This window comes from Tursiops truncatus, chromosome 9, assembly GCF_011762595.2.
Source record: "Tursiops truncatus isolate mTurTru1 chromosome 9, mTurTru1.mat.Y, whole genome shotgun sequence".
NCBI lineage: Eukaryota > Metazoa > Chordata > Mammalia > Artiodactyla > Delphinidae > Tursiops > Tursiops truncatus.
In genome coordinates, this window is record NC_047042.1 from 24,836,720 (window position 1) to 24,849,040 (window position 12,321).

Here is a 12,321-nt window from a genome sequence, read left to right on the forward strand (position 1 = left end):
TTAACGAAATCCTAACATTTGCATCTAATTCTTAAATAAAAATATGTGATTTTACTGAAACACAAGACCATCTTCTTCAGTTGTTAATTTTTCATATATTGTCCATAATCAGCATACATTTTCCTTTCATCCTCCACTGGCTTGCAGTAGTTTTCTCCTAATACGTCAAACTTCCTCACTTTCATAAACAAATACCACTCTTTGTGTCAACATTTGAAATTTTGCCTGCAAATCAGAACATGCTGTGATTGAATTGCTGCTCTTATCATCTACCACTTAGTTCTATCAAAGTATATAACTGGATTAGTGGGAAAACAGCTACATTATGCCTGCATTTAAGCTTTGCCTAACAGCAGGCTTCCTGTCTGCAACAAAGAACAGCCCTGGAGATTATAGAAACACTAGGAAATGATCAACATTTGTTCTGACGTTTTATGTGTGATTGAAGCATAAAAATTACCGTTCTCAAAAAAATAAAGAAACTTAGATACATAAGCCTAAAAGTGAGAGGCTGCTTAATTTTTCTGTCTGATGGTTCTAGGCAACATTGGGAAAGCGTTCATACAGACTGCATCATAACTCTGGATGACAGACATGATCTTAGGTTATGAGGATGAAGAGAAATGCATGAGGGCTTTGTGGGAAGATTACTGTCAGAATTAATTATAGAATCACTACCAGATTTCCTCAGTGCCTTATTATTATGCCTCCCTGAAGTTACAAAAGCTAAAAGTTATATTGCTTCTTTCCTAGACTTCCAAGCAGTTTCAGAGAGAAAAATATACAAGCACATCTGCGTGCATACACACACATAAAGCCCAGGAGATTAGAAGGGTTTTTTTTTCCATAGACTCTCTACATCATTAAGTTATTACATTTCTATTTAATGAGAAAGGCCTATCTTTTAAAGACAAAAATATGATTTTACTTTTCTTTGACCAAAATGTTACATAAGAATTAATTCTTTTAAGTTTTTTAAAATTAATTTTTATTGGAGTATAGTTATTTTACAATGTTGTGTTAGTTTTAAGTCTCTTTAAATGTATCACTTTCAGGTATTTTTTTCACCCAACTAATAAAAATGAAGAATTTCTTTTAAATTATGAAGTTGATGTGGTTGACATTAAATATTATATAAATGTAAATAACAATCTATGTAGTTTGATAGAAGCAAAAGGACACATGATAAAGGAAGTAATTAAATTTATAAAAGGAGACACATTACCTAAGCAAAAATGTATAATCCAGATATAATGTTTAAGTGTTTATCTGTAATTTTAAGAATAATCCAATTCATATATGCTTTTTCAAGCCAAAATACGGCAGATTTCTTAAAACAAGTCCTCCACTGAAACATAAATAACCTTCTTCTTCAAAAATTAATAATAAATTTAGATTTAAAAGAAGCATTTCTCCTTGCTATCATAACCTAATCATATTTTATCTCAGAATTTCTAAGAATTCGAATAGCTTGGAATTTTATTTAAATATATCAGATTATGCACTAAAATTAGTAAACTTACTTTATATTTTCCTTCAGGATCCAACCACATAACTTTGTGGATAAATCTAGACTAATAAATGAAAACAGCTGTGCTCCAATCCTGGCTTCTCGCTTAGAAAAGTTACTACACCTTATGTTTCTTTATCTATAAAACTTAGGTCAGGAATATTATCTCCCTCACAAGGTTGTTGTGAAGAATCAATGAGTTACTCTGAAAAACACATGGAACAGTTCCTGTCTCATGAGCAGTGTTAAAAAAAATTAACTCTAATAATTCACTATAATGTGATTAAATTGAAGATTAATACACAAATTAAATAAATAATGAACACATACCTACTTTAGATCTTGTTCGTATTGATTTTCTGAAGGGTAAATCTATGTCTGGAATAATATGATCAGCCAATATCATTTAGTGACTTTTCAACCATGAAAATGTACTAATGTTTTTTTCTCAAATAACAGAATTAAACAAAAATATATAGTCAATAAAAAAAATCAGAGTATAGTTGACAAAAATATCTCCTTATGGTAAATAAGGACCATAAACCACAAAGTAAATTAATGAACCTCAACTAAATAAGCCAATATACTAGGAACTGAGACCAGTAAAACATTTCTCTGGGAGTAGAGTGGGATATCACTATGACTTTATCATAGTGTATGATGAAGCATCTTCTGCAATATTCACCTTAGAATTTACATCTTTTAATATCACTTTCTCCCTATTTTTGAATACATAACTGAGATATTTTCATAATTTTTAATTCGACACATTGAGATACATTACTTCCATAACAAATGCATTCCCAGTTCTTTCTACAAGCAACATATTCACTCTGCCTATGTGCTTTCAGTTCACATATTCAAGTTACATCAAGTGAGGACGCCCCAGCAAGGATTTACAAAGAGCTGTCAAGGCATCAATAAAGCTTATATTCACCTGATTCACAGAAATCACAAGGAAAGACCTTGCTGTTTTGTTTCTTAAGAAGTTAGCTAACAATTTTCTTTAACGAAATACACATTTGGGCTTCCCTGGTGGCGCAGTGGTTGAGGGTCCGCCTGCCGATGCAGGGGACACGGGTTCATGCCCCGGTCCGGGAAGATCCCACATGCCGCGGAGCGGCTGGGCCCGTGAGCCATGGCCACTGAGCCTGCGCGTCTGGAGCCTGTGCTCCGCAACGGGAGAGGACACAACAGTGAGAGGCCCACGTATTGCCAAAAACAAAAAAGAAAAAAAAAAAAAAAAGAAATACACATTTAACAACCATAATATTTTTAGGAGAAGCAAAGGTCCTTAAAACTTGTCAGGCATTAAGAATCTCAAAGGCAAACAAACGTATGGACACCAAGAGGGGAAAACTGCCGTGGGGTGGGGATGGTAGTGTGCTGAATTGGGCAATTGGGATTGACATGTATATGACTGATGTGTATAAAATTGATGACTAATAAGAACCTGCAGTATGAAAAAACAAACAAAAAGAACTAATACTAAACTTTCTTTGGGTTATTTGTATGGAAATATGTTAATATAAATGTTTCAGACATTACGTGTTCTGGTATAATGTTATCTTACGTGTTCTGGTATAATCTTACGTGTTCTGGTATAATGTTATAAGTCATAATTCTAGTTATTACTTTAAAATGTATATCTCAGAAATAACTAAATTTCCTTGTCAATTCCCATTATTATGAACTTTCATCAAATCTTTAACTGTGGTCATTTTTAAGTCTTTTGTCATTTCCAGAGTTCTGGGTGTCTGATGCTTTTGCAAAAATGTTCCTATAAAAGGCTTTCATCTTCACGGATTCACAGAAAAGACTCTGACAAGTACAGGTGTCTGGTAACTGACTACACTGCTGAACTGAATGAAGCATTTTCAGAACTCTAATGGAAAACTGATGAATTCATAAAAGTGCTAACAAAAGATCAAGATGAAAAAAAATTAATTACATGGGACTGAGTGAACTGATGAGGATGATTATAATTTTTGTGACTTTCTGTTTGAATAAAAAAGAAAATCCCACAAGGACTCAGAGGCAAAAAATATACAAATCAATTTTCACTGCAAAGTAAAGGAGCTGTTACAGTGGAGGATTCCTGGACTGAATGTCAATATTATGACATACTGTGAGTGTGTTTTGTGTTTGGTAATTGCAATCATTGTTGCTTTTGTTGTGGTCATCCATTTACAATGCTTGGTGTCAGTTGATTTATGTCTTGTAAAAATAAAATACAGTGTGTGTGTGTGTGTGTGTGTGTGAAAAAAAATGAATCTCAAAGGCAATCCCATCTAAGGTTTTTATTTTAATTAGGAAAGAATCATTGATTGCTGCCTAAAAGTTGAAAGCATAAAATTCATTCAAAGCCATTTCTACTGTTCAGTCAGAAAATCTTTTGAAGCATATTTTTTAATAGCACTGTTAAGTTTCTAACTGAGGCAGATGCTACTGGTGCCCCATCCATATTTCCTCACATATCAGCCCAAATTTAACTGTCCAAGATTTCTGGGAGCCTTTTGCTTGTGCACATAGTGGCCTGGGAACACTGGGGAATTAACGTCCCTTGGGAGCAGTCATTAACTTCAAATACCACAGCACACTGTCCCCTTGGAAAGAATAATTTCAATTCATGCAATCTACCTTGGTTCACAGAATTGCCCAGAGGATTAAGCTCTACTCACTCACAGTGGTAACTTGTTTGATAACCCACTGTTTATCAGTTCTCTTCTTTTTTTGGCTTTACTTCTCACATTTCTCTCAATCTTTCTTAGAATTACTTTCCAAATAAGCCATTTGTACTTGAATCCTTATCTCATGAACCATTTCAGAGGAAAGACAATATAAGTTGATACTAGCAGAGGTCTTAGGAAACATGGTCAGGATGGGATTCCAGAATTAAATCATTCACCAGACATGTGGCAATAAAGATTCCTTTGGTAATTGGCTATATATCAGTGATAACTGGAGTAAAGAAAACCTCTCAGAGGCTACAGCATCAAAACTGCTAAGATTTTTACCTGTAGTGACTGGAACACAATACAGAATAAAGGGGAGGCATCTAGCATTTGAGAAATATGGTGACAACAGTAATTATAGGGGCTTGGAGTTGGTTGGTTGTTAAATTCAATGAAAAAAGTGACAACCTCAGATCAGCCAACTACCAACTAAGGGCAAAGTGTGAAAGCCAGAAGATATACAGGAGTCAAGAAAGAGATTCTAATTTTTTGATGTGAGAAGGACTACGTGTGCTAGAAACAGACACAGAATTCGCTTTTGAAAGGCACATAACGAGGCCGCATCCACACGCATGGCAGGTTTCTATGCAAAAGTCACCGTACTGATAGGCAAAGAATGGGATCTTAAGAGTAGAATGGGGACATGGGTAGATGCTATTGAGAACAATGAACTTCCAGATTCCCCTATACCCTCTGGGTACGGAGAAGTAATCTCTTCCTCGTAGTAGCTTCTCCCATTCCTAGAGACCATAAAAGATGATGCTCTCCCTTAAGATCTGATCTCATCTCCCCTCATGGCTCTAGGCAACAAAGAGACCAGGTCTCAACATGGCCTACCTGGAAAAATAGTCTCTGTTCCAGGAAAACAGAAAAAGAGAATATTCAACAAAAGAGATGCAAGATCTGTCTAATATGAACAGCAGATACTGGGAGAACATGCCAGGGGATGGATGTTGGTGGATCTTGAGGCAAAAAACACCTGGTTATCAACCTGGTGTGAGGGAGCAACTAGCCTGAGATAAGACAACACCACTCCTACATAGGGGCAAATGGCTTAGCTGGTTGGCCAATGCGCTTGAAGAAGCAAGAATGGAAGACCTTCCCCAGACAAAGAGTTCTGGAGAGGAAGCGTGAGGATGGACCTATGGGAGTAGGCATGAAATGTGCAGATCTCTGTCTCACATCAATCCCCACTAGAGAACATTCATACAGAGGAGGTACTGAACAACTGAGTGGAGAGGAGGATTTGTCCATTGTATGCAGCAACTGTCCATAAATGCAGCAGCCAGGTAGCAGAGAAAGAGGGGATATATGTGGGCCTAAAAACATGGGCTCTTTCTCATCAAGTGGGATATAGCTATCGCGATTAGTGAATGGCTAACCCATTGGAAACTGTCCGATGCTGAGTCTTTAATACAGTATCACTCTTCAAAAAGACATTCAACAACTTGATTTCAAACAGATTGTATTCGATTTTATCCCTCTGGAATGGGGTGGCATCAATTTTGCTTTTCTTGCTATTGATACATGTTTCAGGTAAGAGTTCCCCTTTCCTGTTTGCAATGCCTCATGCAGGATCATTAATCCTCTGGATTCACACACTGTCTGATTTATCATCATGGGATACCATCATGGAATCCTACATAATATCTCCTCAAATCAAGCAATCTATTTTATGGTGAAGGAGGTCCAACAACAAACAAATGACCACAGGATCCACTGGGTCTACCATATACTGCATCACTTAGAAACAGCCAGCCTGATAAAACACTGGAATAGTCTCTTAAGTGTGCAACTAAAGCTCCAGCTTGCAGATGACAGTCTTTGAGTAGGAATGTTGTCCTTCAAGGGGCAGTATGTTCTTTGAATCATGGTGCTAAGTCCACTGATGTGCTGGCATCAGACTGTATCCACTCATAAAAAGCAACGTTACATTTTCAGGAATTTTTAAATGGTAAAGGGATCAATCCAACAAGAGAATATAATACTTGCAAATATCTATGCATGCAGTATAAAGCACCTAAACACATAAAGCAAATATTAACAGACATAAAAGGAGACACTGACGGTAGTGCAATAATAGTAGGGGACTTTAATGCCCCACTTTTATTAATGGATAGATCATCCAGACAGAAAATCAATAAGGAAACACTGGCTTTAAATGTTAGACGCCATCTTTAAGGATCATTAACTGGATACAGTGGACATACTGGACAGGTTTCTAACTACCATCACCTGCAATTTTTTGTTACATTTCTCTCTCTTATGGTCAGAGTCTATTCTGCCCACACATATGGAAGGCTGGTACTTAAAACCACAGCTCACTTGGCCTTGAGGCAGAATAACTTTGAAGTTCATATTCTATACAGCTTCTAGGATACCTCAATAGGATTAAAATCCCTTTAAATTAAATTCTTTTAATTGGCATTCTTCCTTCCTTCCCTTGCCTAATTTCCTTTCATTGGTTGTGTTTCCTGGGATCCTGTCCCAAAAAAACCATTTACACTTGAATCCATGAGTAAGAATCAGGAGGAAGCGAGATTAAGACATTAACCATATTTAATGTCTGCTGGTTTTATCTAAATTTCATTAGATATGCCAAATCTGTACTGAATTTAATGTTTTTCAACTTTCTCTTTTGCTTTGCCAAAGATAATATTTTGTTAGCAACCTTTCCAATGCCTTTGTAATAAACAATATTTTTATGTACAAATTAAACTAAATGGTTATCTTTTTGATCATTTTATTTGGGAGACCAAGCATTACATTTTACTTGTTCTCATTTTGTTGAATAAGTCGTGAGCTAACACCCAGGGTCAGATTATAAAATCAGACTGACATTAATCAGAGCTCTAAAGCAGTATCAAATTTTACTAATAGTATCAAGGATGCAGACAAGCTAAAGGACTGCTAAACGTTCAGATAAAGCATAGAAAGATCTGGGTATGGAGGGCAGTTCCCCAGATGTTATGAGCTGAACTGTGTCCCCCTCAAATTCCTATGGTGAAGTCCCAACCCCTGGTACCTCCAAATGTAACAGTAATCATAGATAAGTTCTTGAAAGAGGTGATTAAGTTAAAAATGAGGCCATTAGGGTGAGGGTATAATCCACTATGACTTGCGTCCTTATAAGAAGAGGAAGAGACACTAGTTTGCACAGAGGGATGACCATATGAAGTGGTAGCAGGAGGGCAGCCATCTGCAAGCCAAGGAAAGAGGCCTCAGTAGAAACTGACCCTGCCGGCACCTTGATCTTGGACTTCCAGCCTCCAGAACTGTGACAGAAAAATTTCTGTAGTTTAAGCTACCCAGTCTGTGTTATTCTGTTATAGCAGCCTCAGAAAACTAATAGACCAGGTCCTACGTTACTGTATTGGAGACATTCCTCTGGGCCCAGATGGAAGCGGTCTCAAAAAGAGCTTTGCAGGGTGAGTATTTAAACTATGAAATAGCTCCAGTTTATTACCCAGAGAGTTATATTACCTACTAGATAGTTTTAAAGGAATCCTCCTTCATTGATCTTGGGTTCTATTTATGACAGTTACCCTTAGCTAGGGAATATCCTGCTAAAAGCATTTTTGGAGTGATTCCTCTTCCTCTTAGTAAATATGATTTATCTAGTTACTTGAGGCTCTGGTTGACAAGAGACTATATTCAGTTCCTCTGTCTACTTTTTTCCAGGGGGTACCCTTCCAGTGAAGGGAGTAAATTGACTGTAGGCCAGCTGCTTTAACTTCCTCCCATGTGGTTTTAGAGGTAGGTCCATTCTCCTATGTTCAGTACAAAATGACCTTACCACCAATACCTCTTCCCTCACGTGCATCTCTATGAATATAACCACTTCAAATGTGAAATTATATCAACCAGTACATGGCCATGAAATTTTCTGCCAAAATTCTATGAATTAAAGTGAGATCCAGTAACATTCATTTTGTCCTGTTTTATTTGCTTCAGAGTTCAATGCTCTCTAGCTATGAGGAGGAAAGTCTAAAATGGTTCCTGGAAACAAGAATTTTAAGAAAGCACATTCAAGTATCTATTGGTTCTCATGTTAATAATAAAAAAAACCTTTAAAAACATAATACATTATGGATATGTGTTCAGTATTTAAAAGGAGCATTACAATGAACAGAAAATTGCCATACGCTTACACTGCCGAGTCACTATTTATTGGGAGTTACAATGATATCAATGAGTACGGGGGTTCACGTCAACTGTTTAAGCACCTCTGAGTCAAAGAGAATATATATAATGTTTTTCCTTCATGTTCATTGCTTCAATCACTCCATTCATGGGTAAATCCTCAAACATTCAGAAAGGACCTTTGTGTGGAAGTATGGGAGAATGAGTAACAAGAGAGGATAGCTCCGTAAGACAGTCTTGTAATAGGACCAGAAATATCTCAGCCTATCTATGACAAAACACTATAAAGTATTTAAAACCAGAGGGAGATAAAAATTGTAGATTTTACTCAGCAAAAATGCAGTCATCATATACTTACTGAAGCTACGTTCACAAAATCATCATCTGAGAGGGTTTCCAACATTTCAGAGACAGATGTTCGGATCAGTTTAAGTGTCAATCCACTAACACTCCCACTCCTATAAAAAAATGAGTCCACACATGTTAATGACCATGTAGTTAATTAACATCATACACCCTAAGGAAACGCAACTTATGCACTGATTCTAGATAATAATATTCAAATAATTTTGTCTTCAAAAAGCCAGTAGTAGAAAAAGTCCTATTTTTGATAGCAAGTAGAAATAAATTACAAAAAATCTTGTCTTTCTTTCCAACAAGCATCAGAATGTATATTTTTCTAACTACAATGATGAAAATTACACATCAAGTGACAATTTTAAGAAACTGTGGATACTCATGGCATATTCACTTATTGAGGAAATATACACTGAATACCAGCTCTGTTAGCCAAGTTAGTAGTGAGAGCTACAGAGGTTAATAGATACAGTCATTGCCCTAGGGAGCTCATTGTTTGACTTGATTAAACCAATAATTATGAAGCAGCATAATAATTTGATAATAGATTTGTAAATGCAATGCTTTGTTTTATACCCTAAAGTAGATATTCTTTGGGGTTTAGTCTTCATTTTTCTTGTCTCTACATATTTTATGATCCTGTAGGACCACATCTATTTGCAGGGCTCATCTCTAGGCAATTAACTTCCACTTTTATGTCTCTAGTTCCCAACTTCTTCCCAGTTTTACTTTTCTAGCTGTTATCAGATGTCTCATCTATGCCACTTTGCTTCTGTCATCCTTCCACCTGAAATTCCACTCTTTCCTCTCCCTTCCCATGCCTGCCTTGTTAAATTTTAGCTATAAGGATTCAATTCCAATTTTATCTCCTTAATGAAGTCTTTCCTGACACTTTAAAATGAAATGTGCTGTCTCATCTATGTATTCCTTCAGTGCTGTGTCATACTTTATATCTCTCACTTCCTACAATTGTTTTAATTTACTGATGTGAATATGGTTTAATTTCACTAATACATCTGAATCATCTTTGAGATCAGGGACCATGTCTTAATCATCTTTGTATCATCACATTGTATATAGGATACCCTCAACACATTTCCATTGAAATAATTTTTAAAAATGGCATTACAACTTCATCTTCATTTTTATCCCACTTGGTATCCGACATGGGTTCCAAAGATTTTAATAAAAGAAATTATTTCAGGAAATTAGCATATATCCAATAGGATTATAACATATTGCATTACCATTCAGATTTATATTTCAGAAGAATATCAAGGATTAGCATATGTACAAACTATAATAACTTAATTAAAACAAGATGAAGTTTAAATGCATTGTAACAAATGAAATGAGATTTAATATTTGTTACATTTGTCAAATTCAGTTATCTTCTCTTTCTCAGGCAAGGTTATAAGATTTTAAACTTATTCAATTCACATTATAATGGAGAAATTTTCAAACGCTGACACTATCCTGTGAAATGAATTTAGTTGCCTATAAAACATTGGATTCTGTTTCTTCCAGTGGCAAAGAACAGATGAGGGTATACTTCTGTTCTCTCAGGGAAAATAATATAAGCATTTTATACCTCACGTTTTTAGTTCCTTGGTATTTCTCTTAAAAACTAAATCTCCAAAGCAGGATATATTCTTCACTATGTTCTACCGTTTCACCTTCTATCTTATTGGAAGAGTACACACAAACGCGCATGCGCACACACACACACACCCTAACTTGAAGCAATGTGACAAAAAAATAAAATGACCAATATAAAAACTCATGAAATTCTTCCTTGTATTTCAGCATTGCCCTTGAGAAAGGCCTAGTATTGACATTCAATATATGTAATATTTATCTATTGATATTTTGTGGCCAATCCCTAAAAGATATCTGAATCATTAATAACTAAGTGCCAACTAATTATTCTACTTTTTATGGAAGCAGAAACAGCTTGGATTTAGCAACCATGTACTTTAATATTGTTTAAAATATAAAGCAAAAAACTGGAAGCAAATCAATAATTTTTCAAAAAGTTCAGATTTAGAACCAAGCCATAATTTTCAATTTTGACATAGATTCCTCTCATTTTCAATAAGAGAATTTTTGTTTGTTTTGTTACTGCCTTAATTTGATTTCTTTGTCTGGATATAAAAGCCATCATAATTATTCCTTGTCTTTTTTTCAACCTATTTTCTAGTCCCAACCTACTACTGTTATCTAAAACTCCTCCCACTATTCTCAGTATATGAAAATTACATAATATTTAACTACTCACACGTCAACCAGAATAAGCATGTCTTTAGGAGATGCGGCTCCTTGGATGTACCTGTAACAAATATCATACGAATAAGTTTTTCTCTTGTAAAATATCAAGCATTGATATTTGTTGAACTGCTACTTACTAATCTCTGAGATATTTTCCAAGCAAGGCCCTACTTCCATTCTATCTAGGTAGACGATGCTCTTTTATTCACAATTCTGTAACATCAACTTTAGAAAAGCTACATTTAACATAAAAGAAATGTCAGAGGCATAATACATAAGGTATGTTTTACAGATATTTATAACAAAGGAATAAGAGATGTGCTTTGATACTAGGAGCAAAAGAAATTAACATCTGGAAGAACATTTCCCTAAAAAAAAAAAAAAACGTTATCCTAAATTCCATTTTGCTGACCACAGGTTCTAAAACTCACTCTAAAGAATAATAATAGGGCTTCCCTGCTGGTGCAGCGGTTAAGAATCTGCCTGCCGATGCAGGGGACATGGGTTTGAACCCTGGTCCGGGAAGATCCCACATGCCACGGAGCAACTAAGCCCGTGCACCACAACTACTGAGCCTGCGCTCTAGAGCCCACGAGCCACAACTGCTGAGCCCACTTGCCACAACTACTGAAGCCCTCACACCTAGAGCCTGTGCTCTGCAATAAGAGAAGCCACCACAATGAGAGGCCCGCGCACCGCAACGAACAGTAGCCCCCGCTCACCACAACTAGAGAAAGCCCGTGAGCAGCAACAAAGACCCAATGCAGCCAAAACTAACTAAATAAATACATAAATAAAGAATAATAATAATAAAAACAAATAATAAGATTGTATCATATATTTAAACACACACAAAAAAACCCGGCAAAAATAGATGAGTGGTCTAATCTGACAAAGGGACAATAAAGACTGACAAAGGGACAATAAAGTAATTAAAAACAATATATAATGTTACTTCCAAGAGTTTCAAGTAGTGGTTCTCAGACTTTATAGTATCTTAAAAATCACCTCTCTGGAGAGCCAGTTCAAAATGCTGATTTCCACACTCAACCCCAGCCCTACAGATTCAGAATCTCTGCACGTGAAGAGACTCAAGGAGAATAGTTCAGCCACTGTAGAGATAAACTTAACTACAGGTGAATGATCCCGAAAACTCATGTTGCCTGGCCACAGGCTGATGGGAAGTGGGGACCTGCCTTCCCCAACAAAAAGAGCTGCATCTGAAGTCAGTGTTCTACTTATTGTCCAAGATTCTAAATCTAACTTCTCAGAAGCCTGCCAGATAACCTGCCAATAAGTTTTCAGGCA

The 12,321-nt window shown here is 36.1% G+C and overlaps 1 protein-coding gene across 5 annotated transcripts in view; it reads right to left on the bottom strand.

The window, feature by feature from the left end:
- Positions 1-12,321, bottom strand: part of CACNA2D1 (calcium voltage-gated channel auxiliary subunit alpha2delta 1) — a 513,328-nt gene that overhangs the window by 113,931 nt on the left and 387,076 nt on the right. For all 5 annotated transcript variants that reach the window (XM_073809606.1, XM_073809607.1, XM_019940505.3 and 2 more), the window contains 2 exons: positions 11,024-11,074; positions 8,747-8,846 (listed from right to left, as the gene is read on the bottom strand). In XM_073809606.1, coding sequence (XP_073665707.1) covers positions 8,747-8,846; positions 11,024-11,074 — 151 coding nt within the window. The remainder of the gene's footprint in view (positions 1-8,746; positions 8,847-11,023; positions 11,075-12,321) is intronic.